Source organism: Fundulus heteroclitus, chromosome 3 (assembly GCF_011125445.2).
Source record: "Fundulus heteroclitus isolate FHET01 chromosome 3, MU-UCD_Fhet_4.1, whole genome shotgun sequence".
In the NCBI taxonomy this organism is placed as follows: domain Eukaryota; kingdom Metazoa; phylum Chordata; class Actinopteri; order Cyprinodontiformes; family Fundulidae; genus Fundulus; species Fundulus heteroclitus.
In genome coordinates this window covers 46,375,355-46,402,510 of record NC_046363.1, presented here as the reverse complement: position 1 = coordinate 46,402,510, position 27,156 = coordinate 46,375,355, and the positions used below count along the sequence as shown (strand labels likewise).

General features: G+C 49.2%; 2 protein-coding genes across 3 annotated transcripts in view; one reads left to right on the top strand and one right to left on the bottom strand.

Annotated features, from left to right (window-relative positions):
- atp2c1 (ATPase secretory pathway Ca2+ transporting 1) overlaps positions 1-7,546 on the bottom strand; it is a 30,031-nt gene extending 22,485 nt beyond the window's left edge. Inside the window, exons 1-2 of one of the 2 annotated variants that reach the window (XM_036135608.1) lie at positions 7,431-7,546; positions 230-334 (exon numbers count right to left, since the gene is read on the bottom strand). In XM_036135608.1, coding sequence (XP_035991501.1) covers positions 230-334; positions 7,431-7,454 — 129 coding nt within the window. In that variant the 5' untranslated portion in view covers positions 7,455-7,546. Of the gene's footprint in view, positions 1-229; positions 335-3,603; positions 3,768-7,430 lie in introns of those variants that run through there. The other variant, XM_036135607.1, reaches the window with a different exon arrangement.
- A 2,793-nt stretch (positions 7,547-10,339) lies between these two features.
- Positions 10,340-25,984, top strand: pik3r4 (phosphoinositide-3-kinase, regulatory subunit 4). The gene is made up of 21 exons (XM_036135604.1): positions 10,340-10,638; positions 12,738-13,471; positions 13,545-13,678; positions 15,389-15,599; positions 15,673-16,062; positions 17,199-17,333; positions 17,416-17,637; positions 17,716-17,889; positions 18,778-18,923; positions 18,992-19,195; positions 20,763-20,964; positions 21,145-21,233; positions 21,409-21,631; positions 21,693-21,858; positions 21,966-22,130; positions 23,511-23,722; positions 23,803-23,934; positions 24,008-24,108; positions 24,182-24,270; positions 24,526-24,646; positions 25,548-25,984. Exons 2-21 carry the CDS (start codon positions 12,754-12,756, stop codon positions 25,716-25,718), a joined length of 4,005 nt encoding a protein of 1,334 aa, XP_035991497.1. The 5' UTR covers positions 10,340-10,638; positions 12,738-12,753; the 3' UTR covers positions 25,719-25,984.
- The last annotated feature ends 1,172 nt before the right edge of the window (positions 25,985-27,156 follow it).

Genomic DNA, 27,156 nt, shown 5'->3' with positions numbered 1-27,156 from the left:
TTGGTTCTTAATGACTCTTACAGGTGAAAAATTAAAACACTGAATGAATCAACTTGGTTTTAATTACCAAAATGTTTTAATAATTTATGAAATAAACAACTAAATGCGTAAAAGATTAATATATTAAAAGCAATTCTGCTGCACACTGTTACCATGGCCACTGCTAGTAAACAGAACCAGGAAGTGTTGGTTGCTCTCAGCCAATCACAGAGTCCCTCTGGCTACGTACCTGCAGGATGCACGCTGCTTCGTTAACCGGGAGTTCACTGGCTTTTCTGGACGTTAGTACCGGGACCATGGTCTCATCTTCACTGCAGGGTTGGTTCTGGGAAAGCTGCAACACACACAGGGAGACATGTTGGAGCAGAACCAGCACCAGAGGTTCTAGTCGGCAGGTGAAACTCTGCTGACGGCTTCCTCCAGAGCAACAGAAGAGCAGCGCTGAGACTTTACTGGGTTAGACTCGTTAGAGACGCCTAAATGAAGGGCCAACATCAGACTGGGTCAGAACTGTTATCTGGAAACGTTCTGTAAGTCAATGTTGTCCAATAACTGGGCCAAAAAGGTGCGGTTCTGAGGAGAACTGATGTGGACAGCAGCGCCATGAGATATGCAGCTGGTATTTCTCACATGAACTCAACGTTTATTCAGTCAGAACAGAACCACAGGCACCGGCTGCTGACGGCTCACCCAACAGAACACCTTTAATTCTCATCTATCGGCTAAATGAGACGAACCGACGGAACCAGCAGCCGGACCGGACCATCCACACTCACCGCTTTACTGCTAATAACACAAAGGAACCTGCTGCCACCCTGCAGAGAACAGGTCCTGGTACCAGCAGTCCCAGTAGCTCCAGAGAACCCGCCTGAAGCCCACAGCTCAGTAGGACGGTCCAGATGCAGCTCCTCTTGGATCTCAAATAAAACCCACAGTCCTTCAGAAAGTCTCGTGCTTAAAGAAAATCTTTAAAATGAAGAAAATGTGGGAGAAAACGGCGTTCTTAGCAGAAACGGGACCAGAACCTCAGACACCGAGCAGGACAAGAACACAGCAGGAAGTAAAAGATTGGAGCGCCGCGGCTGAACGAGTCTCACTGTCACCCCAATGCAGAAGAACTTGGAGCTTGATCCAGGATTTAATTGGGAGCCGTCAGCCAGCAGCTGAGAGCGTTCATGTTCAGCAGGAACTCAGGTGAACCCAGGTGAACCCAGGTGAACCCACCTGGTCCTGCAGAACCCACTCCTCTCCTGTTCTGCAGGCGATGATCCTCCGCTCAGAGACAGAACAGACCTGCTGGGACCAGACCCTGAGAGGATTGATGCTGATTAACAGCCGCTAAAGCCTTTAAAGGACAGCTCTCACAGGGGCGCCCCCTTCAGGACAGGAGGGCAGCTGCAGCTCAATGCTGGGTCCACTGTCCACTACACGACTAAAAGCGCTTCATGGATTCACTCACAGCAGCAGGATCTGCAGAACGTCTAAAAACATTCACCAGTAAAAACACAAACCGTCTGGTTTTAGTCTGAACCTGAGAGAAACAAACATACAGGAGAACCAGGACTGACTGACTCAATGTATCAATGAATGAACGACTCAAGCAATGAACGAATCAATGAGACTGACTGAACAAACGACTGAATCAATGAAAGACTGACTGAACGAACGACTGAATCAATGAAAGACTGACTGAACGAACGACCGAATCAATGAAAGACTGACTGAACAAACGACCGAATCAATGAAAGACTGACTGAACGACTGAATCAATGAAAGACTGACTGAACGACTGAATCAATGAAAGACTGACTGAACGACTGAATCAATGAAAGACTGACTGAACGACTGAATCAATGAAAGACTGACTGAACGACTGAATCAATGAAAGACTGACTGAACGACTGAATCAAACAAAGACTGACTGAACGACTGAATCAATGAAAAGACTGAACTGAACGACTGAATCAATGAAAGACTGACTGAACGACTGAATCAATGAAAGACTGACTGAACGACTGAATCAATGAAAGACTGACAGAACGACTGAATCAATGAAAGACTGACTGAACGACTGAATCAATGAAAGACTGACTGAACGAACCACTGACTGAATCAATTAAAAGACTGACTGAACGAACCACTGACTGAATCAATTAAAGACTGACTGAACGAACGACTGAATCAATTAAAGACTGACTGAACAAAAGACTGAATCAATGAAAGACTGACTGAACAAAAGACTGAATCAATGAAAGACTGACTGAAGAAAACGACTGAATCAATGAAAGACTGACTGAATGAACGACTAAATGAACGATTCTATGACGGAACAAATCAATGAACGACTGAATGAACAAATAAATGACTGACTGAATAAATCAATGAACGAATCAATCCCTGACTGACTCAACAAATGAATGAACGACTGAATGAATGACTCAATAAATAAATAAATTAATGAATAAATGACTGACTGCTGGCAGCAGGAGGAGGAGGAGGACGTGCAGCACCTCCTCCTCCTCCACCTCCTCCTCCCCCCCCCCCCCAGCGGGTCGGCCGTCAGCCTCATTTGACTGCAGCCTCTGACATGCAAAGCCAGGAGAGGCAGAAAGAGCCGGTTTGTCAGCTCTGAGTCTCCTGGAGGGTCAGAGTGTTCCTAGGAGCGACACGCCTGGGTCAAAGTTCACATTCTGAGGATGTCACTCATGTCTCTGAGGACAGACGTCAACCTGCGCCTCCAGGTGGAGTTCTGGAGGAGTTCTGGAGGAGTTCTGGAGGACCGGTCTGAAAACAACCAGAACCTGGAAACGTTCTGATCCAGTCATGACAACACGGCCAACGTGAAGCATCATCAGCAGTTATTCTGCTCCAACGGAACCAGAACTGAACCCAGCAGAACCAGAACTGAACCCAGCAGAACCAGAACCGAACCCAGTCCCACTGCAGGCTCATGTGGCAGAACCAGAACCAAAGGAAATGCTTTTTCTAAACTAGCTGCGGTGAAAACGGCACCGGCTGCCAGCGGCATGTTTAGAACCCTCGGTGCCGTTCCTACGTCACTTCTGGGTTCCTGGGTCGGTGAATACCGGGTCGGTGAATACCGGGTCAGTGAATACCGGGTCAGTGAATACCGGGTCAGTGAATACCGGGTCGGCACCGCGGTCTTACAGTCAGAACACGGCCGTGTTACATGAAACGTTTGGGTCCTTTGTTTGACTGCGACCCGGTTAAACACTGAACCGAGCTTTCTGGTTGTACCGGTTCCTGGTTCTTGGCAGAGACAGAACCGAGCTCGTAACGGGTCAACAGGAACCGACACAAGCCGGTTCTGTCCTGAAGGCTTACGGGTCAGAACCTAAAGGTTCTGCAAACCCAGCAGCACTGAATCTGAACAGGACACGGTGATGATGACCCGTTTTGGCCAGGCGGTTCTGAGCAGAACTGGTTCCTGCTGCAGAACCAGGTTCCACACGGAGAACACGGGTCCAGCTCAGGTCCGCTTAGTGACGTCCGACTAACTTCTTCAGCGCCGCTTTTCTCTGACGGAGTTCTGATCCACCTGCACAGGAACCGGTTCTGACCCAGAGGACCGTCCGGACTCACCTGCTGCGGCTCCAGCATTATGACCCGATTCTCCTTCTGCTGCCAGAGGGACGGAAAGGGGAACCTGAACATGTCGGAACCGGAGGCAGAACCGGAGGCAGAACCAGCAGGAGAACCCGGCAGGAGAACCCGGCAGGAGGACGGTGAGCGTGGATGTGAGGCAGCGTCTCACCTGAGGATGACTCCACAGGTAGAATAGGTAAAGTGAGACACGCCCCCCCCACGCTCCGTCACAGGACCGGGTCGGGTTACAGACCCGGATAATCCGGTTCTGCAGGAAGCAGCTCCCAAGAACTCAGCCGAAGTTCTGAATCCAGCTCAGATCCGGTTCCACCTCCAGAACTTCCTCCACCAGCACGAAGCTGCTGACTCTTCCGGGCCACCTCAGACGGATGTTCTGGTTCTGAAGCCGCCGAGCAGAACCGGACCCGTCAGGCCATCAGACAGAAGCTCTTTGTTCTCAAACAGGAAGCAGGATTTCAGCAGAGCTGCTCGGTCAGCTGCTGCTGTACCTGACCCTCCACCTGCCCCGGTTCTGAGGTTCTGAGGTTCTGAGAGTCCGGTTCTGAGGGTCCCGGTTCTGAGGTTCTGAGGGTCCGGTTCTGAGGTTCTGAGGGTCCCGGTTCTGAGGTTCTGAGGGTCCGGTTCTGAGGGTCCCGGTTCTGAGGTTCTGAGGGTCCCGGTTCTGAGGGTCCCGGTTCTGAGGTTCTGAGGGTCCGGTTCTGAGGTTCTGAGGGCCCGGCAGCTCTTCCCATCATTCTCTCTGAGGCTCTCCACCCTGAGGTAAAGTAGGTCGTCCTCCAGCTTCTCCTTGAACAAGCCTGACGTTCCCGGAGGAACCGGCGTTCTAATCTTAGACCCGGAGGCACCTGATTGGAGGAGGAAGAGGAAGAGGAAGAGGAGGAGGAGGAAGAGGAGGAAGAGGAGGAGGAGGAAGAGGAGGAGGAAGAAGAGGAGGAGGAAGAGGAGAAGGAGGCCATGATGTCTGACAATGATTAACTGCTCAGCCATCTTCTCGCTCCCAGCAGGAGCAAAGTCCGCTAAAACAAACCTGGAGAACAACAGAACCTGCAGAGGTTCTCCACGTTCTGCAGGAGAACAAATCCAACCAGAGGATTCCAACATCTGGAGAACCGGTCCATCTGGTCCACGATGGTCCATCCCAGGAGCCTCTGGGCCTCCTCCGAGGAGAACATGGGGCTTCCTCCCTCCTGGCTGTGAACGGACCTCTGGGCTCGGTTCTGGATCAGAGGTCCCTGGACGTTCTCCAGAGGGTTCTGCTCTGATCAGAACCATGAGGACCTCCTCTGCAGGGCGGCTAAGCTAACTGTCCCGGCTTTACAGCGTGACCCGGTACCGACGGCCCGCAGAACCTTCAGTGGTGGTCCTGCTCCCCAGGAGGAACCCTGAGGATAAAGGTGATGAAGCTGTAGGCCTCCTGAGCAGCAGCGTCCCAGAACTGTTCTGGTACCGCTCACTCCAGGTCCTCCAGGAGCTTTAAACGCCAGCCAGGCTACAAGACACAGAGGTTCTAGGACCAGAACCACCAGAACCACCATCTGAGCTCCTCGCTACGGCGGGCCAGAACCTTCAAGGTGAAGATATGAGGAAGAACATCTGCTTGCTGAGGCCCGGTTCGTCCCGGTTGTCTAGATTCTGGGTCCAGTTTCTGCATCTAGCCCAGAACCAAGCCTGGTACCGAGGCAGAACCTTCTGACCGACCCGGAACCGTCGCTGCGGGTTTATGGAGGGAGGCTGGCCAGCACTGATGGGACGGAAACCTACCCGGGCCTTTGCTCAGCCGGTACCGAATCGGGTTTAACAACCAATCAGAGGTACCAACCGAGCTGGAGGCGGAGCCAAGGAGAGCAGCGGCCAATCAGAGGGCAGCAGCCTTTGACCCGCCTCAATCAGAACCAAAGCTGACGGTGCCAGGAGGGTCCGGTGTCTGGGTCCAGATGTCAGGAGCAGACGAGGTTCTGGACCGTTCCTGCTTTGGTTCTGTTTGTGACCAGAACCTCCCAACAGAACCCTGGTTCAGCTCGGTTTATTCACACAGCGCCGACTCAGCATTTCTCACCTCAGGCGCATTTTCCAGAACCGGATCCGATTATAGACAGACAGTGAACCACGGTACCACCCCGACCGGGCCTGATCCAAACCCACACAATGTGACCTCTGTCAGAACCACGAGCCCGGTCCCAGACGACCTTCTCTGTGGGACTGCCGGACCTTTTCCAGAACCGGTTCCAGCTTTCAGAACCCTGTGTGGTCGGCGGCTGCTGAGTCCACATTCTGGCCCGTCTGGGTAAACATCACAGCTGGGTGTTCAGACAGCGCCGGCCCCGACCCAACAGAACCTCTTTCTGAGCGCATGCAGCAACAGAACCGGGCCGGTTCCTAGAAACGATGTTTACGGCTGATCGACACATCCCGGCCCGGTCTCAGTGGGATTCTGGTCCATCAGGCCCGGCTCGGTTTACACGCTTCCGCTCATCTTTAATCTAATGAGAGAAACCTCAGAGTTCTGACGCCACAGCCCGGTTCTGCTGCTGTCTGAGGCGCGGAGCGGGCTTTTCTGATACCAACAGAACCGGACTGGATCGCTGTGCTGTGATGACGGTACCGATCGGCGCTGATCCAGACGGGCAGCTGTCAGAGAACACGAGTAACAGAGAGCGGTTCTGGGCTCCAAAGAGTCCGTTAATGAGTGGAAACACCTGAGGTGGCCCGACCCAAACAGAACCCTGGAGAACCAGAACCATGTAGAACCAGACCCAGTAGAACCAGACCCAGTAGAACCAGAACCATGTAGCTACAGAACCCTGGAGAACCATGTAGAACCAGAACCCTGTAGCTACAGAACCCAGTAGAACCAGAACCGTGTAGAACCAGAACCCTGTAACTACAGAACCCTGGAGAACCAGAACCGTGTAGAACCAGAACCCTGTAGCTACAGAACCCTGGAGAACCAGAACCGTGTAGAACCAGAACCATGTAGCTACAGAACCCAGTAGAACCAGAACCCTGTAACTACAGAACCCTGGAGAACCAGAACACTGTAGAACCAGAACCCAGTAGAACCAGACCCAGTAGAACCAGACCCAGTAGAACCAGAACCATGTAGCTACAGAACCCAGTAAAACCAGAACCATGTAGCTACAGAACCCAGTAGAACCAGAACCATGTAGCTACAGAACCCAGTAGAACCAGACCCAGTAGAACCAGAACCGTGCGGATGAGTCCTCTGAGGGATGGCGGCGCCTGCCTGGGAGGAAAACACAGCCTGCTGTCATCAGATATTATTCATATATTTACTCAGGCTGTCAGCAAACTACTGGACCCACAGGGACACCTGAGGGGGGCCGGTACCGGGACTGAAGGGTACCAGAGTGAGACCAGAAGAAAACCATCAGTGGAACCAGAACCAGAGAGGAACCAGGGGAACCAGGGACCACCTGCAGCACCTTAACGGGCAGCGGTTCCTGTTAGCATCGGCTAGCTCGTTAGCTACATCCTCCTCCAGGAAACTGTCACAAACCCAGTAGAACGAGTCAGAACCAGAACAAACAACCGAACCGACGAGAACATCACGGAACCACCCCTCCGGGTCGAGTCAGAGACCCGGAAGCTCGGTTCCCCGCCACTGGGCTGCTTTCTGCTGACAGCAGCGGCTAACAGCCGGGAGCAGCGCCTTCACTCCGGGATACAAACTCCCGAAAGTCCGCGCCGCCGCCGGAGCTTCCCCCGCTAAAGGCCGAACTTCTACCATCGGTTCCGAAACCGGGCTTCGTTTTGAATACTACAGTAAAATGTGGCGAACTTACCAACCGCTCCCGTTTCTTCAGCATCTTCCGTGAAACCCCACCGCAGAGAGATTGTGTGGGAGAGGACAGAGTCCACCATGTTAGCTACAGTGGAAGGGAGGGGGCCCTTCAGAATAAAAGCCCCACACTTACTAAAATAAAACTGTCCTGAGTCCACCATGTTCAGAGGAGCCCTTCACAATAAAAGCCCCACAATTGCTAAAATAAAACTGTCCTGAGTCCACCATGTTCAGAGGAGCCCTTCACAATAAAAGCCCCACAATTACTAAAATAAAACTGTCCTGAGTCCACCATATTCAGAGGAGCCCTTCACAATAAAAGCCCCACAATTACTAAAATAAAACTGTCATGAGTCCACCATGTTCATAGAGCCCTTCACAATAAAAGCCCCACAATTACTAAAATAAAACTGTCATGAATCCACCATGTTCATAGAGCCCTTCACAATAAAAGCCCCACAATTACTAAAATAAAACTGTCCTGAGTCCACCATGTTCAGAGGAGCCCTTCAAAATAAAAGGCCCACAATTACTAAAATAAAACGGTCCTGAGTCCACCATGTTCAGAGGAGCCCTTCAGAATAAAAGCCCCACAATTACTAAAATAAAACTGTCCTGAGTCCACCATGTTCAGAGAGGCCTTCACAATAAAAGTCCCACACTTACTAAAATAAAACTGTCCTGAGTCCACCATATTCAGAGGAGCCCTTCACAATAAAAGCCCCACAATTACTAAAATAAAACTGTCCTGAGTCCACCATATTCAGAGGAGCCCTTCACAATAAAAGCCCCACAATTACTAAAATAAAACTGTCCTGAGTCCACCATGTTCAGAGAGGCCTTCACAATAAAAGCCCCACAATTACTAAAATAAAACTGTCCTGAGTCCACCATGTTCATAGAGCCCTTCACAATAAAAGCCCCACAATTACTAAAATAAAACTTTCCTGAGTCAATCATGTTCAGAGGAGCCCTTCACAATAAAAGCCCCACAATTACTACAATAAAACTGTCATGAATCCACCATGTTCATAGAGCCCTTCACAATAAAAGCCCCACAATTACTAAAATAAAACTGTCATGAGTCCACCATGTTCATAAAGCCCTTCACAATAAAAGCCCCACAATTACTAAAATAAAACTGTCCTGAGTCAATCATGTTCAGAGGAGCCCTTCACAATAAAAGCCCCACAATTGCTAAAACAAAAACGTCTTGAGTCCACCATGTTCAGATGAGTCCTTCAAAATAAAAGCCCCACAATTACTCAAATAAAACTGTCCTGAGTCCACCATGTTCAGAGGAGCCCTTCACAATAAAAGCCCCACAATCACTAAAACAAAAACGTCTTGAGTCCACCGTGTTCAGAGGAGTCCTTCAAAAATAAAAGCACCAGGATTACCAAAATAAAACTGCACAGAATGCACCATGTTCAAAGGAGTCCTTCAAAATAAAAGCACCAGGCCTACCAAAGTAAAAACGTCAAGACTCCACCATATTCAGATAGGGGACTTGTGGTAATGGTTTAGTGGAATCACCTTCAGCTCAATGTTTGAGAACTAAGGACTGAAGCCCCAATACTGATGAACATTCACAGGAGACTCCACCAGCTGAGAAGATTGAGAGGAGCTCCTGAAGAACTTTTTTGACTCTGGTGACACCATCCAGGATGTTCCCTCAGCCCTGGGCAGGTGGTTGGAGACACAATAATGTCCCTCTTGGACAATGTGTCCCACCCCATGCATGACAGTGTTTTTTCTGTGAATTAAAATTGCCTTCACTTTGCTGCTGCATGTGAATTTCCCCAATAATAATAATAATAATAATAATAATAATAATAATAATAATAATAATACATTTCAGAACACCCAAGGGCCCAGTACAGAACAATAAAGATAAAACAACAAACAAAGGTTACAGTGAACCAGTAATCACAGATAGTATGGACTGTAGATTCTGTGGTTCTGATGTCTGGAGGGAGAGAGATTCAGAGAAAGGCTATGGACAAAAGGTGATGCAGAGTGAGTGGAAAGAGACAGACGACGGTGATTAATATTCTGTAAATTAAACTATTCAGAGCGGGTGTGTTATTGTAAGAGGTAAAGGATAGAGTGCTATCGAGGATGACACCCAGACTCTTATGAAAGGGAGACTGTGGAGCCATCAAATGAGAGAGAATCTGTAAACGTTGGAAATTACAGATTTGATTCCTACAAGGAGGATCTCATTTTTGTCACTATTTAGTTTTAAGATGTAAGTAATGAACAAAGATTTTATTTTTGCATCGTCGGGAGGTTGTAGAATTTGGCTAAATAGATAAATACAGTGGGGTGTCATCTGCGTAGCAGTATTAATTAATTTAAAATTTCTAGAAGATATTGCCAAGGGGAAGAAGTTAAATAATGAAAAGTAGGGGTGCCAGGACAGAGCCTTGGGGCACGCTAGTTGTGATGGATGGGAACTGAAGGACTTGAATGAACTGAGAGTGACCAGAAAGGTAAAAATGAGGGATGAATAGAGGAGGATTCTACACTATTTATCCATCATGAATGAAGTTATCAAGTCTGATAAAAGGAAGTTGGTGCATTTAAGATTTTCACGCAGCAGCTGGATCTGCATCCATCAATATTCTTTAAATTTGTTGAGTTGAGTTGCCATTATATGTTACCATTAGGACATTTTTGTAGAGACAGACAGTGGCACACAATGCACACAGATAAGATAAGATAGGCTTTATTGATGCACAGACACAACCAGACCTAATCTTTCCAAACCTTTATTTTTATTTAACTATACAAACATATCAGTAAATATAACATATTGTCATACTCAGGCAGACAGTGTAATCCCAAGAAAATCACATTTTATGGCTTTCACTGAACATACTGGCCAACAGAGGGCGCTGCAGGTCACTCGTTTCCGTCTTGACCCGGAATCATAACAACAGCTGGACTCGGCGGCTCGGTTGCTTATGCGATGCAGTTTTAAGGAGTTACGGAATAATCCCGTTTTTAATGATTACTGGAGTCTAACCGGAGCTGGACTGGAGGTGATGAAGCCTGCGGGAGGGAAGTAGTCTCAGCGCCGCAGGTTGACGCCGTTAGCCGCGGTTAGCAAGAGGAGAAACTGTTAGCTCATGCTAGCAAGCTCAAGCTAACAGCACAGCGATCACGTGATCTGCAGCAACACGAAAACAGCACAAATTAAACTGGTAAACGTCACAATTTTAAACACCACAACGTTAGTTAACTAACATTTATTCAGTTTTGTTTGATGAAAAGAGTTTAAACGTGGTGCTAAAGCTAGGAGCTGGTTCCCCGGAGAGGAACCCGAGGACGGCTCCACCGAACCTGGATAAGCACAGGGGGAAACACCGAGAACCTGCTGTCTGAGAACCATATGCCTCTTAGAACCATCTGATATACAGCCTGCCTTAAGAAGTTCATGTACTTCACTAATCAGAATATAGACTCATTTATCACAGGGTGATATATGTCACGTTTATTTATCTACAGAGAAGCTAATTTCTTTTGTCAGAATATTTAAAGAATTCATTAATATAAAATATTTGACTGTAGAAAAGTTCTGTTGTTGTTAGGATCCACACATCTGTGGGGAAACAACTGACTGGACTGATGACGCTGACTTCTGTCACAGTCTATGTGTTAAACCACAATCTCATCGGGCTGTAGCTGCATTTTGTGGACTTCCTGATAGTAAAGAATTACAATAGTCCAGCCTTGAAGTAACAAATGCATGGACTAGTTTTTCAGCATCACTCCTGGACAGAATGTTTCTAATTTTGGCGATATTCCTGAGGTGAATAAAGGAAACTCTGGAGACCTGTTTAATATGGGATTTAAATTACATGTCTTGGTCAAAAATGACACCAAGGTTTTTTACTTTATCTGAGATCCTGCATGTTTCTGCAGTTTCTACCATGAAGCAGATATTTCTGTTTTATTCTTCTTTATCTTCTGGTTAAGTCTGCGAGTAAATACCTGCTGGACGTCCTCCCTCCAGGTTTTCCTACAACACTTCCTGTTCCTGGCCTCCTTCCTGCAGGCAAGCAGTGCCCGCCGCAGAGCGCCGCTGAACCTCCCACTGTGATTTTTAATGCCAGTATTAGGAAAATTCTATCAAAATAGTTTTCATAAAACGTGTTCTTGCATTCATATTTAAAATAGCTCTAATAAAACGTGTTCTTTATTAGTTCATGGTTTTTAATGCAGCTGTGTGCTTATGGAGTATTCTTTATTATTCCTGCTGTAGTTTTAAATCTCCCCATTATTACGTCACAATCGGCAGACGTCACCTAGCAACCCCGGCAAACTAAAACTGTAACATAAGAAAATCACATCTTACATTAAAGTTAGAATTATTATTGGAATAAATCACATACACAACACTAGTATTAATATGCTGAAAAATTTTCATGTAATCCCGTCACACTTAACTACAGAAAAGACACAGGCAGCTAACTGTTAGCATGGTGCTAATTTGCATTGACGATCCCATAGGGATGCTAGTGCTGTTACCGTCTTTTTTTCTTCTCAGATTCCTCCGATCTAAAGCAACCAGAATGCCTCCTAGAAGTATCCTACGCAAACCAACACTTTATAAAAACTCTACACTCACAGACTGATGGTTCTAGATGGTTGAGAAGATATAACAGGATAGTTTAACACTGTAGAAACGATGCTTTCTACGTAAATCTGGATCTTTATCTAAGGCGGCCCTGCAGGCAGAGGCTCCGTTCAGAAACTTGCTGCATCTTTGCTGGTTGAGCTGGAGGCTCCACTTCTTCACCTTCTGGGCGTCTGTTTGCAGCCATCTTCACATGTATAAAGCGCGAGTCGGGGGTGCAGCCAGCTACAGCTGATTGGCACAAAAGTGACAAAGCCCTAGAAACAGCTCGTTCTGAAAGGAGAACAGGCAGAACTGGGGAGGTGAACTCTCACTAAGAGTGATTTAGTGAAAAACATGTAATGAACGTGTTTTGTTGCGCCCACAGACCTGCCCTAAATGTTTAAAAGGAAGCATAACAGGTCAGCTTTAGAGAATATGCTGTCAGTCTGACACTTCAGTCCCTATTTGACCCATCAAGGAGTTCCAGAAATTGAAATAAAGCGTCTCTAGATCGGTCTAGATACCTGAGAGCAGCCCGATACTAAAGCTCAGACCGGATTATTAATTCAAGTTGCTTTCAAGTTCATACGCTGGTCTCAAACATCCAGATTTTAAATCAGAGCCTGGAAAAAGATGCGTTACTAAGAAAGGAGCCTTGATGCTGTGTGACTGTTTCCACAGACGGTGCTGAGGCGTGATGGGGAACCAGCTGGCGGGCATCGCCCCGTCGCAGATCCTCTCCGTGGACAGCTACTTCTCAGACATCCACGACCACGAGTACGACAAAAGTCTGGGCAGCACTCGCTTCTTCAAGGTGGCGCGGGCCAAACACCGCGAGGGGCTGGTGGTGGTCAAGGTGTTCGCCATCCAGGACCCGTCGCTGCCGCTCACCAGCTACAAGCAGGAGCTGGAGGAGCTGAAGATCCGGCTGCACTCCTGCCAGAACTGCCTGCCCTTCCAGAAGACCTCGCTGACGGAGAAGGCCGCCATCTTGTTCCGTCAGTACGTGCGGGACAACCTGTACGACCGGATCAGCACGCGGCCGTTCCTCAACAACGTGGAGAAGCGCTGGATCGCCTTCCAGCTGCTCAACGCCGTGGACCAGGCCCACCGGGCCGGCGTCCGCCACGGCGACATCAAAACGGAGAACGTGATGGTGAGCAGCTGGAACTGGGTGCTGCTCACCGACTTCGCCAGCTTCAAGCCCACCTACCTGCCGGAGGACAACCCCGCCGACTTCAACTACTTCTTCGACACGTCCAGACGCAGGACGTGCTACATCGCCCCCGAGAGGTTTGTGGACGGCAGCATGTTCACCACCGAGAGCGACCAGAACACGCCGCTGGTGGACCTGACCAACAACAACCAGCGGAGCCGAGGAGAGCTGAGGCAGGCCATGGACATCTTCTCTGCAGGTAGGGACCTCCTGCAGGAAACATGGAGTCTGGAGACAGAACGCTGGGACTAACGGCGCTTTGTGGGTTTCAGGCTGCGTGATCGCTGAGCTCTTCACCGAGGGCGTCCCTCTCTTCGACCTGTCCCAGCTGCTGGCCTATCGGAAGGGACACTTCCAGGCGGAGCAGGTCCTCATGAAGATCGAGGACCAGAGCATCCGAGAGCTGGTAACCATCCAACGAGGGAATGAACGTGGAGGGTCAGACGGGCCGACTTGTTTCAGGGTTAACGTCTGCAGGAACATCTGCGTTATTAAATGTTCTGCGCCTCAAAGCTCTGCAACATCCGGGAATTTGCTTCTGATATTTTCTGTTTCTGGATTCGTTTCTAAAAGCCTTGATCTGAGGCAGAAGCTTCTTCTACAAACGTTTTAGGACTAAAAACTTTGTTTCTGCAGCAAATGAAGCTTTTTTTGTTCTGCTTGGTGACCCTAAATAGCTCTGTCTGTCATTTAAGGTGGATAGATTTACTCTCATATCAAACTGCACCAAAGTAGAGAGGCTGAAAACGGGTTTATGATGAAAAATAGACGAAATAAACTGAAGAAAAATGCAGAAGAACCAAGTTAAAAAAAGGAAATATTCAGAAAAATATGAGATATAAACGTTCTTAGCTGTGATTTAAAATGGTCAGAAAGGAGGAGAATCATCTGAGCATAGATCTGAAGGCCAATGAAGACCAGAGGAGCTCAGCGCTAAGCTGGGAAACCTGCAATAATCCATATAAACACATCTAAAGTTTTATTATTGAGCTCTAACAGGTCAAACTGATCACAAACGGATCCTTTCAGACACCAGGAGGCAGATGATGCAGCACGTTCACCTCGTTGATACATCATTAAAATGTTATCTATTTATTACCTCGTTAATCTCATTAGTTTCTCGTTAATACAACAGTAATATATTGTTTATCTTGTTTATACCTCGTTATACATCAATAGTATATTTTTGCTATATCATTAATACCTTGTTAATACATCAATAATGTTAATATCTCGTTAATACATCAGTTATATATATCTAGTTGATACCTCGTTAATATCTCATTAGTATCTCTTTAATACTTTGTTAATATATCAATAATATATTGTTGATACCTCATTAATATTTAATTGATATCTCGTTAGTATCTCGTTAATACCTCATTAGTATCTTGTTAATACCTCATTAGTATCTTGTTAATGCCTCATTAATATATTGTTAATACCTCATTAGTATCTCGTTAATACCTCATTAGTATCTCGTTAATACCTCATTAATATCTCGTTAATACCTCATTAGTATCTTGTTAATACCTCATTAGTATCTTGTTAATACCTCATTAGTATCTTGTTAATGCCTCATTAATATATTGTTAATACCTCATTAGTATCTCGTTAATACCTCATTAGTATCTCGTTAGTACCTCATTAATATCTCGTTAATGCCTCATTGATATCTCGTTAATGCCTCATTAGTATCTTGTTAATACCTCATTAATATATTGTTAATACCTCATTATTATATTGTTAATACCTCATTAGTATCTCGTTAATACCTCATTAGTATCTCGTTAGTACCTCATTAATATCTCGTTAATGCCTCATTGATATCTCGTTAATGCCTCATTAGTATCTTGTTAATACCTCATTAATATATTGTTAATACCTCATTATTATATTGTTAATACCTCATTAGTATCTCGTTAATACCTCATTAGTATCTCGTTAATACCTCATTAATATCTCGTTAATGCCTCATTGATATCTCGTTAATGCCTCATTAGTATCTTGTTAATGCCTCATTAATATCTTGTTAATGCCTCATTAATCATCCAGCGTATTCAGATCCTTTCAGGACCTGCAGGCTGATGATCTGACATCATCTCCTTGTCTTCAGGTGGCCCAGATGGTCCAGCGGGAGCCTGACAAGCGCCTGACTGCTGAGGAATACCTGAAGCAGCAGCGAGGGAAAGCGTTCCCCGACATCTTCTACACCTTCCTGCAGCCGTACATGGCTCAGTTCGCCAAAGAGACGTTCCAGTCTGCAGACGAGCGAGTCCTCGTGGTCCGCAAAGACCTGGACAACATCCTGCTCAACCTGCGAGGAGGTGAGAGCCTGTTTGCTTGTCTCTGGTTGAAACTGCTGTGGCTCTGCTCCTGCTGACAGTGTCTCTCCTCCAGGCTCCTCCTCTCCGTCCCGGGGCGGCGCTGAGGCGGCGCTGAGCTCCAGGGAGGAGCAGGGCCTCGTGGTGCTGGCGTCTGTCATCACCTCCTGCCTGCAGACGCTGCACTCCTGCGACTCAAAGCTGGCGGCGCTGGAGCTCATCCTGCACCTGGCGCCGCGGCTCGGCGTGGACATCCTGCTGGACCGCATCACGCCGTACCTGCTGCACTTCTGCAACGACCCGGCGCCCCGCGTGCGCGCCCAGGCCGTCCGGACCCTGACCAAGGTGCTGGCGCTGGTGAAGGAGGTGCCGAGGAACGACGTGAACATCTACCCGGAGTACATCCTGCCGGGCGTCGCCCACCTGGCCCAGGACGACGCCACCATCGTCAGGCTGGCGTACGCAGGTCAGAACCCGCCGAACGTCGTTCAGAACCGGGTCTTAGGAAGCTGCTTTGGTTTTGGTCAGAATCTGCCAGACATTTAGTCTCCAGCCTGCAAGATGTTCTAGAGCAGGGGTGTCAAACATACGGCCCGCGGGCCGGATCCGGCCCGCCGAACAATTTAGTCCGGCCCTTTGGCTAAATGCATTATCATTATAAAAACATATAAAAACATTTTTTTTATTTATTTTTTCTCCAGTGTCCTGTCTTGCAATGTGGCAATAAGATGTCACAAAGAGCTCATCAGATTTGACTTTCACAAGTGGACAAGATAAAAGGAAGAGAATGATAAAACAATTATTGAAAAAAACATGTACTTTGTTTAATTGAAAATATGCAGTTCCTATATTGTCCACAAGGGGCGCTGCGTTTTAATTAGCAGATTAAGCTTCAGGTGTGGAAAAATTCAAATAATTTCTTAATTTTTATCTGTTTGATGTATTTTGTCATGCAGGACAGTGTTTTTAAGTTCCAAAAAATGTGAATAAATGTTTTTTAACATTGTATAATCACTGTGATCAGTTCTTATGCATAATGCACAAGTAAATGTTTAACTGAGTAAAAGTATTGTTAAAAACGCTGAGGTTATTCATAATATATTGTGTAAAAGTGAAATTAACTTAATATAAAAATCAACAAGTCCACATTTATTAGTTCTATTTAATCTTGCAATGAGTTTACTTTTGTGGCCCTCTTGAGATCAGATTAAGCTGAATGTGGCCCCTAAACCAAAATGAGTTTGACACCTCTGTTCTAGAGAATAAGTGCTGAGGTGAGTCAGCAGGTTCCTGGTCCAGATAGCTCCAGCTGTGGGTTAGGGTTCCCCACGGGGGGAGGAGGAACTCCAGCATTAAAGGGTCTGTGGTCTCCAGAGGGGGCGTTCTGTTGTCCAGATGTTCCTGAGGAGCAGCTGGATGGGTGGAGCAGGAGCAGCGCTGACGCCTTCAGATGAACACGTTCAGAAATGAACAAAGTATAATGAGGCAGACATGTTGAATCAGACAGAAATGTGAAAGCTTTGTGTTTAAATGCTCTTAAATCAGCTGTCGGGCTCCTGGTTCTGTGCCGGGAACTAAAGTCTCTCCATGTTTGGCGCTCAGAGAACATCGCTCACCTGGCGGAGAGCGCGCTGCGCTTCCTGGAGCTGGTTCAGGAGAACCACGCCAACACGGAGCAGGATCCGGGCGGAGCGGAGACGGAGGAGAGCAACCACCCCAGTGAAAACTACGACTCAGGTGCGGCGCCGCGAGGCCGAGCGTCCCCCCCCCCCCCCCCCCGCTGACCCCCGCTGACCCGCCGTGTGTCTGTGACCCGCAGAGCTGCAGGCGCTGCATGAGATGGTGCAGCAGAAGGTGGTGACGCTGCTCAGCGACTCGGAGAACATCGTGAAGCAGACGCTGATGGAGAACGGCATCACGCGGCTCTGCGTGTTCTTCGGCCGGCAGAAGGCCAACGACGTTCTGCTGTCCCACATGATCACCTTCCTGAACGACAAGAACGACTGGCACCTGCGCGGCGCCTTCTTCGACAGCATCGTGGGTGAGGGTCAGACGGGGGTAGGGGGGGGGGCGGCGGCAGAGCGGCAGCTGATGCGTGTCGCTGTGTGTCCTGTTGAAGGCGTGGCGGCGTACGTGGGCTGGCAGAGCTCCCCCATCCTGAAGCCTCTGCTGCAGCAGGGCCTGAGCGACACCGAGGAGTTCGTCATCTACAAAGCTCTCAACGCGCTCACCTGCATGTGTCAGCTGGGGCTGCTGCAGAAACCGCACATCTACGAGTTCGTCAGCGACATCGGTAAGACCAGACCGCCACCGCCACAGATCCAGACATTGGTAAGACCAGACCGCCACCGATCCAGACGGTCGGCCATCAGAACCACACTCAGAGAAAACCGCGTATGAAACTACGGTTCTATGACTGGATGACCAGCAGAACTTCTGCCAGAATACTTTTCTGCTGGAACAGAGCCTAACGCCAGGTTCTGATTGGTCTGTTGGTGTTATTACGGGGTTGATGACAGCGCCCTCTGGTGGCCAGGAGGTCGTCAGCAGAACCACGGTGCCAGACAGCAGCAGATCTACAGTTTAAATCGGGCTTATTAGGAAAAATTCACTTTTATCCTGCTGCTAGAAGTCCAAGCACTAAATCAGCTTCCAGCCGGTTCAGTCGGAGGATTCAGAAACCTCCAGATTATTACGTCACAATCAGCGGGCTCTGCCGTCTCCTAGCAACCCCCGCGGAGCTTATGTGAAGAAGGTACAACTTCTTAACATAAAAGTGACAAAACCTTCCAAACAGCTCCTTCTGAAAGGAGCTCCAATCAGGTGGAACTGGTGAGGAGAAATCTCGTTATGTGAGGAGGATTTAGTGCAGAAACTGTAATGAGCCTGTTTAAAGGAAGCTAGCGTTAGCATCTTAAGTCTCTAGATGCTCATCTCTGAGATCTCCAGAACATTTCCTAATCCTGCCTGGTCCATTCAGAGGGTTAACCCAGGAGGCTGTAAGCTGCTCAGCGCGTTGCTCTCTCTCGCCCTCCTGCAGCCTGAACCAGGCTGGAGCCTCTGAGCTTCCTCTCTGAGGACGTCGCTCGTCCTCATTTCTCAGCTCCTCGCCAGATTTTAATGTTTCGTTGCGTCGTCGTCGTTCCCGGATCTCTAACTTGTCCCCCTCGGCTCGCCGTAGCGCCCTTCCTGTGTCACCCCAACCTGTGGATCCGCTACGGCGCGGTGGGCTTCATCACCGTGGTGGCGCAGCACCTCAACGTGGCCGACGTCTACTGCAAGCTGATGCCTCACCTGAACCCCTTCGTCACCCAGCCCATCATCCAGGTGAGTCCTGGCCTCCCGGTCCCCGCCCCTCCTCCGGAGCCCCTCCCTCACCTCCGCGTCCCCCTCAGATCGACAAGGAGCTGGTGCTGCTGAGCGTGCTGAAGGAGCCCGTCAGCCGCTCCATCTTCGACTACGCCCTGCGCTCCAAAGACATCGGCAGCCTCTTCCGCCACCTGCTGCTGCGGCAGAAGAAGCGCTGCGGCTCCATCCCGGAGTGCCCCCCCCCCGACGACCCGGCCATCGCTCAGCTGCTGAAGAAGCTGCTGTCCCAGGTACAAACGTTTCACCTGAGGCACCTCCACCTGCCAGGGGTCTCATTTCATTATTGACCAACATTAAACCTGCAATAGTTCCTGCAGAGTTGGCATAGAAACACAGGTTCTCTGAGTTAGACGCACACTTGGTGTTTTAATATTTAAATGTTGGACATCTAAATAATATTTATTTTCACTTTCACTGCCTTCAGACTTAACCATTTACATAAAATCATTCATATTTTAAAATATTTTCTGGCTTCATGCCCTTTTTTTACAAGAGGAAAAACACAAATGTTGTAATGTTTTCCAGAAATGAACAATTTTAGGTGCAGTTATTAGAGCAACAACTGAAAAGCACATAGATTTAGATGCATTGTTACATGTGGAGCAGTGAGACTTTATTAAAACAAATTTCCTTTTTTGCCTTTAGGTTCTAAAGAAACCTTTTAGAAAAGAGTCGACAGGTAGATAAAAAAGTCGCATCTTTGGAATAATGTCGGCCTAAAACACAGATATTTAGCAGTTTTCTTTCTACGTATTAATAAATAATTAGTTTATAGAAGCGAGGAGAAGCATAAACCCCAGATTGCAGTGAGGGCAGATTTCCTCATGGCTGAACCAGACCGACCTCCAACTGCATGAAAGTCACCGTCTAAACCACACATTTAAAATATGTATAATCACGATGCTTTACAGAGTCAGTAAAATACGTCTAAATATAAGTTGGATAGAAAGCAAAGAAAGTAAGAACATTAAAAAAAACAAACAGTAAAACATTCAACTAAACGTTTGTCTGGATAAAAGCATGTTAAGCTGCTTTTAAAGTCGGCCGCAGGAGTTTTAACCTTTTGAAGGAAAAAAGACGTTTTAAACATAAAAAGCAAATCCTGGCCAAGTTTCACAGAATGAACCTTTAAAGCAGTTCTGACCCACATTTTAGCTTCATTTCAGGTAAATTACACGATTTTTCAGCTCAATATTTCGCACTTGGTGTAACTAGAGGTCTGGCTTGGTCATTGAATGGGTCATGTGACCCAGAGGTCATGTGACCCAGAGCGCTGGCTCGGCTCAGTGTGAGCTCCCCTGAAACATGAGCGCTAACCTTTGCTGCTTCTTTCATCCTGCAGTCGGTGTGTCAGGGCCGAGGTTCTTATTTCTAACCCGTAGATCTAGTTCACTAACAGATGGAGCTCCTGCAGCCTTTCTACACAGGAAGTGACGAGTCTGTCGCCCCCTGGTGGCCGAAAGTTACACAGCGTCCCCTGAGCTTCTGTCTCCAGCTGATAAACGGTTCTGATGAAGTTGGTACCTGGTCTGCTGAGGAACAGCAGCAATGGTTCTACGTATTCACTCCGTGTCTCCTCTATCCTCTCTCTCCTCTCTCCTCTCTCTCCTCTCTCTCCTCTCTCTCCTCTCTCTCCTCTCTCCTCTCTCTCCTCTCTCCTCTCTCCTCTCTCTCCTCTCTCCTCTCTCCTCCATCCTCTCCATCCTCTCCTCCTCTCTTTCCTCTCTCTCCTCTCTCTCCTCTCTCTCCTCTCTCCTCTCTCTCCTCTCTCTCTTCGGTCTCCTCCGTGTGGGTCAGGGGATGACGGAGGCCGAGGAGGACAAGCTGCTGGCGCTGAAGGACTTCATGCTGAAGTCCAACAAGGCCAAAGCCAACATGGGGGACCAGGGACACCTGGGAGAGGCGGGGCAGACGGGGGTCATCGACCTGGGGACGCTCGGCATCATGGGACGTCAGGTGGACCTGGTCAAACCCAAGATGGAGTCTGACGATAAAAGAGGTGAGAACGCCGCCAGAGACGGTCCTGTTGGTTCTGCCGGGTAAACGGACCTCAGAACCGTCTGACCCGGAGGCGCTGCTCTGGTTCTGACCTCCTGTTCTGTGGTGGATGAGGACGTTAATGGTGCTGGACTGCAGTGGTTCTGTTGGGTCTGAGCGGGTTCTGCTGTTTGTTCTGCAGCGAGGAAGCACACCAAGCAGGACGCCGCCATGAACGAGGAGTGGAAGAGCATGTTTGGATCTCAGGAACCGCCCACGCAGCCCGCCACGGTAAGCCCACCGCTCAATCTGTGCGGGTCAGAACCGCACCAGGGGTTCTGCTGCAGAACCTGCCGTTCTCCAGCGGAGAGCATTGGCAGCAGAGAACAGCAGAACCTCCAGGACTCCCTGGGAACCTGCAGTCGGCTCGGTTCTGCCTCCTCTGATCGCCGTTTTTCTGTGTCAGACCGCAGACGGCGCCGGCAGCCAGATCCGGAAGTCGACGGCGGCCCCGGCGGCGCCGGTCCAGCCGTCTGCGGCCGGCGGCGGCGCCTACCAGCGGCGCATCAACACCTGCAGGACGGAGCTGCAGCAGCTGGTGCAGCAGAAGAGGGAGCAGTGCAGCGCCGAGCGCATGGCCAAGCAGATGATGGAGAGCGCCGAGTGGGAGAGCCGGCCCCCGCCGCCAGGTAAGGCAGCACACCTGAGCACGGGGGGGGGAATAGCAGGCTGACCGGCGCTCTGTTGCAGGGTGGCATCCCAAGGGTCTGCTGGTGGCCCACCTGCACGAGCACAAAGCCGCGGTGAACCGGATCCGGGTCTCTGATGAACACTCCATCTTCGCCACGGCGTCCAACGACGGCTCGGTGAAGGTGTGGGACAGCCAGAAGATGGAGGGCAAGACCACCACCACCAGGTGAGCCCCGCCCGGTTCTGGTGGACCACCTTTAGAGCTCAGACCCCACCCAGTGTCCTCCCCCAGCTCTCTGTGGGTTCTGCTGGCTAACCGGACCTTCCCTGCAGGTCGGTTCTGACGTACTCCCGGGTCGGCGGCCACGTGAAGACGCTGACCTTCTGCCAGGGCTCCCATTACCTCGCCGTGGCGTCCGACAACGGATCCGTCCAGCTGCTCGCCGTCGAAGCCAACAAGCCGCCCAAGTCTCCTAAAGTGCAGCCGTTCCAGAGCCGGTAAGACGGCAGCGCCCCCTGCTGGCCGAGCGCAGCAGGACGGGCGTCTGAGAAAACCTTGTTACTTAGTTTAAAGTACTTCTTGATTCTGAGATCATAAAAGTTGCTAAATGTTAGAAAGTTCACATATTATTATGACCTGAGGGAAAAAAATAAATAAAAAAATTCAATGAAAAAGTGGATTTTTAAGGTTTTTAGCTCAAGGCTCATAAAAAAATGTTGTATGACCGATGACGTAATTCGTGGATAGGCCTTGATCTGTTGACATGGTAACAAGATACTTCCTGGTTGCAAACTCGCATTTTCAAAGACAAATAGACGGATTAAACATGGCTAAAAAAAGTATGTGGCTTATGGCTTAAAAACCAACAAGGATAATGTCTCCTTACACACATTTCTGAACCCAAAAAGTCCTGGTGTTTCTCTGCAGCCTGAGAGGCGGGGTTTCACGGCGCTTCTGATCGGTTTCTCGGTAAAACAACTCATATAATCATGTCAAGATTGTAACATTCAGTTTAATCGGCAGCTGAGCGCCCCCCCCCCCCCCCCAAACAGATAAATGCCCGTCCGCTCACGTCTAGATTATTTAGTAAAATTCTGGGAACACAAAATGCTGAAATGAATGCTATGGTTTGTGCTAAATGTACATCTTTTTTTTTTGTGCTGTTTTGGCGGATTTCAGCCGTCATAAACGATGCCAGACAATCGAGTTTTAACGAGTTGTTTCCGTGTTTACATCTGAACGGTCAGCCATGACCGCGATCATGAGCACCGATTCAAATTATACATTAGCAAACCATTCAGTTTATTCTACTAAAATGTTTTTCTCAGACTTACCCGAGTCGTAACAGACGCTTGCGCTGTCTTTCGTTCTAAAATCATCACTTTGTGAATCGCCATCTGAACTTCTGGTGGTGTACTTCATTGAACTCTCTGTAGCGTAGCCTGGGCAACGCCCACAAACTACGTCATCGACCCAAAGTGTGGATTTTCAGCCTAGCGGTCGCCGAGGGACAATTTTAGGTCCTTAAAAAAACTTTTAACGGCACAATCACGATCTTAATGCTACATTTTTTTAAAATATGGTCACTAATGCATGTATTTCCGAGTTGGTCGATCTCAGAATCAAGAAGTTCTTTAAAACTGTTTCCGTCTGAAATGTTCCTGTGGAGTTTCACCTGAAAAGGTAGAATTCCTGCATCCAGGCCTCAGGCTGGCGCCCCCTGCTGGACAGACCAGGAGATGCTGCTCTGTCCCCAATGACCGCTAGCAAGAAGGTTCTGTTGGGAGGAGCGTTCTGTCAGAACCTTCCTTCTCGGCTCGTTGGGTTAAATCGGGCCGTCCCGGTCCCGCTGACCCGGTTCTGCTCTCCGGTTCCAGGACTCTGGACCTGCAGCAGGACGGCTGCGCGGTGGACATCCACCACTTCAACTCGGGGGCCCAGTCGGTTCTGGCCTACGCCACGGTGAACGGCGGCCTGGTGGGCTGGGACCTGCGCTCCAACGCCAACGCCTGGACGCTGCGCCACGACCTGCGGCTCGGCCTCATCACCTCCTTCAGCGTGGACATGCACCAGTGCTGGCTCTGCCTAGGTCCGCTCCAGAACCGGGCCGCTTCCTGACGGGCCGGGTCTGTGGGCCGGATCTCTGACGGCGCCTTGTTTCTCCCGCAGGGACGAGCAGCGGCACCATGGCATGCTGGGACATGCGGTTCCAGCTCCCCATCTCCAACCACTCCCACCCGGCCCGGGCCCGGGTCCGCCGGCTGCTCATGCACCCGCTGTACCAGTCGTCGGTGATCGCAGGTCAGAACCGGCCCGGTTCCTGGCGGGAAGGTTCCGCGGCAGAACCTGACGCTGTGGCTTTGTGTCTCTGCAGCCGTCCAGGGGAACAACGAGGTGTCCATCTGGGACATGGAGACCGGAGACCGCAAGTTCACCCTGTGGGCCAGCTCCGCCCCGCCGCTCTCTGAGATGCAGGTGAGTGTCGGGTCAGTCGGGTCGGGCCGAAGCTCTGGTTCTGGAGCGTTCCTCAGCCTGTGTTCTGTTGCAGCCGTCTCCTCACAGCGTCCACGGGATCTACTGCAGCCCGGCGGACGGGAACCCGCTGCTGCTGACGGCCGGCTCCGACATGAGGATCAGGTGAGGGTCTGCAGGACCAGAACCACAGCTGCTGTCTGCCGGTACCGCCCAGCAGGGAGGAATCAGCGCCGCTCCAGAACCGGCTGGTTCTGTTCTACAGGAAACAGACCAGAAGTTCTGCAGCTGCTGCTGCTTAAACGCTGCAGGCAGTAATGTTATCAGAACTTTATGGACCCGCAGAACCTGCTCTGGTTCCAGCCTCTGCAGTAATTATCCTCTGAGACGCAGCCGGTCATAACAGGCGGTTCTGTTCAGGTTCTGGGACCTGGCCTATCCGGAGAGGTCCTACATCGTAGCGGGAGGCGCCCACGACTCGCTGCACTGTCCCTCCGTCCTCTACAGCCGCAAGATCATCGAAGGAACCGAAGTGGTTCAGGTACCACAATCAGCCCGGCCACTGGACCCGGTACCGACCCGGTACCGACCCGGTCCAGTGTCTCCCCTACGGTTCTAAATATCCCCCCCCTGTCAGGTCACGCTTAGAGACACGGAGCTAAACCAGTGACAGCAGGTAGATGATGAGGAGTACCGGAAAAACGGACGGTCCATGAAGGGGCCTTCAGTTTAGCTCCGCCCCCAACGGCCAAACAGAGCAGCGTTTAGTGACATCACAGCTGAAGGAGCGCTGCAGAATCACGGAAAACATCTGATTTAATAAACGCTGCAGCATAAAATGAGAAAATCATCCTAAGTTTTTACTTTGCAATGTTTGACTTTACAAAGTCTAACTTTTTGATGCTTAATCTCTTTTCAATGTCACTGCAAGCTGCCACTGTTTCAGCTCCGTACCTCTAAGCTCATTTTCTTTGATTATCACAAATCACCAGAGTTCATCCCTGAAAACACATTTTTGTTGCTACAGGGACCACAGAATGGATCAGAAGCAGATCCCAAATGTAATAAAATTAAAACTGAATAAAGTTATCCTCAAAAATATTCTGAACTCAGCACATCTGGATTTTAAAGAGAAAGATAAATGATGGAGAAGCTGGTAGGAATCTGAATTCTGTGATATTAAAGCAAAGCTCAGTGGAAGGAAAGTTTTAGCCCCCCCCCAAACGCTGAGTTTAACCACCCAGAACAAAGGTCCTCGCTCTGATGGTAAAATACCAAACACATGTTCCCACTCAGCTGCCAGTGCAGGAACACACAAACACGTGTTTCTGCGTCTCTGTGAGGACCGCACTGACTTCCTGTGACCCAAACCCGGTTCTGACCCGGTTCTGACCCGGTTCTGACCCAGCGGCCCTCATGTCTCCATCCTCTCCTCTCTGCAGGAGATCCACAGCAAACAGAAGAGCGGCGCCGCCGAGGATTCTCCTCGCCGCGGCCTCGAGTCGCTTCCTGTCGGCCATCATGACATCATCACCGACATCGCCACCTTCCAGACCACGCAGGGCTTCATCGTCACCTCGTCCCGGGACGGCATCGTCAAAGTCTGGAAGTGAGGCAGACGTCCTGAACGTCCGCCTGGAAGGTTCTGAAGGTTCTGAAGGTTCTGACAGAACCTCGCCCCTGTTCATCACTTTAGATCCACACGCTGTAAATAATCTAATTTATCTCTGAGGATGGAAAGAGGCGGTGAAGCAGCAGAGAACGACAGGCCTTCAGGACGGTTCTGGATTCAGAACCAATGCTGTGTTCTGGTACCGCTCTGAATCTCTGGTTTCTGTATCTGATCTGTGTTCTTTAATAAACCCTCCCAGCAGCTGCAGTCTGGTTCCTTTCGTCTTCGTGTGAAACGGGTTCATCAGGCAGACGCTCGCTGCCATCTCTAGAACCTTTCAGGAGAGGTTCTCCTGAAAGGTTCTAGGAGAACCTCTTGTCATAGAACCCAACCTAACCGGACCTCCTTCAGTTCTGGAATCTCTCCACCGTCTTATTCTGAGGAGCATCAGGCGTGACGCTTTATTTTGAAGGTCCAGACTCTTGGCTGGTTCTGCAGATCCTCACCTGATGATGATGTGAGCGGCCATGAAGACGCCGTTGATCAGTAAATGATGGGTCACTGGTTGCTATGGCGATTCCCCCCCTTTCTGAGCAGGCTTGGAGCGCCTCTGTGTGACCAGTTTACTAAACGACTATCTTGATTCAAAGTAGTGTTGGGCTGATGCCATTTTTTGGCCCCGATACTGATACCATCTGTTTGAACTTAAAGTGTGTATATATGAAGAACTGCATACTACTGAGGGCAGTAAAACTTTTTATTGCCTACCTGGAATAGGTGACAATAGTTGAATAAACTTTTGGCTCTCAAAGGCCATAATAGTGCCACATTGGTGAAATTATAACATGTATAATAGTAGTCAGGTAGAGAGAAGGCTGCGTTCAGGTGACATACAAACATCAGAATGGTATCGGTGCTTATTACTCGCTGATACCGATGCCACCATTTTAGTGCTGGATCAGAACCCCGGCCCATACTGATATCACTATCGGTGCAACACTAATTTAAAGTGTAACTTTCCATGATGGAGCATAAAACATATGCTGGGATTCATGGGGGGAGTTAGCTTGATTTGCAGCAGGAGGACTCCATGATCTGGGATCACTGCCTGCTGGCCTCTGAGGCTGCAGAGCACAAACATCCAGCCTAAACCAGCCTAAGATAATCCAAACCAGCCTAAAATAACCTAAACCAGCCTAAGCTAACCTAAACTAACCTAAAGTGAGCTAAGCTAAGCTAACCTAAACTAGGTCCTCCACGGCTGCATCTAGACACTAACGGCAGAACAACCGGTTGATTTCACGTGAATTCACCAATAACACGTAAAAAGTTGTTAATTTGTTTTTAGTTGTTTATTAATAAGAAAAGTGTCTAGAGGCTCTGAAAAGTGCAGCAGTGCTGCTATGGAGGCACAAGATGGAGTTGTGTGTTTTATCCAC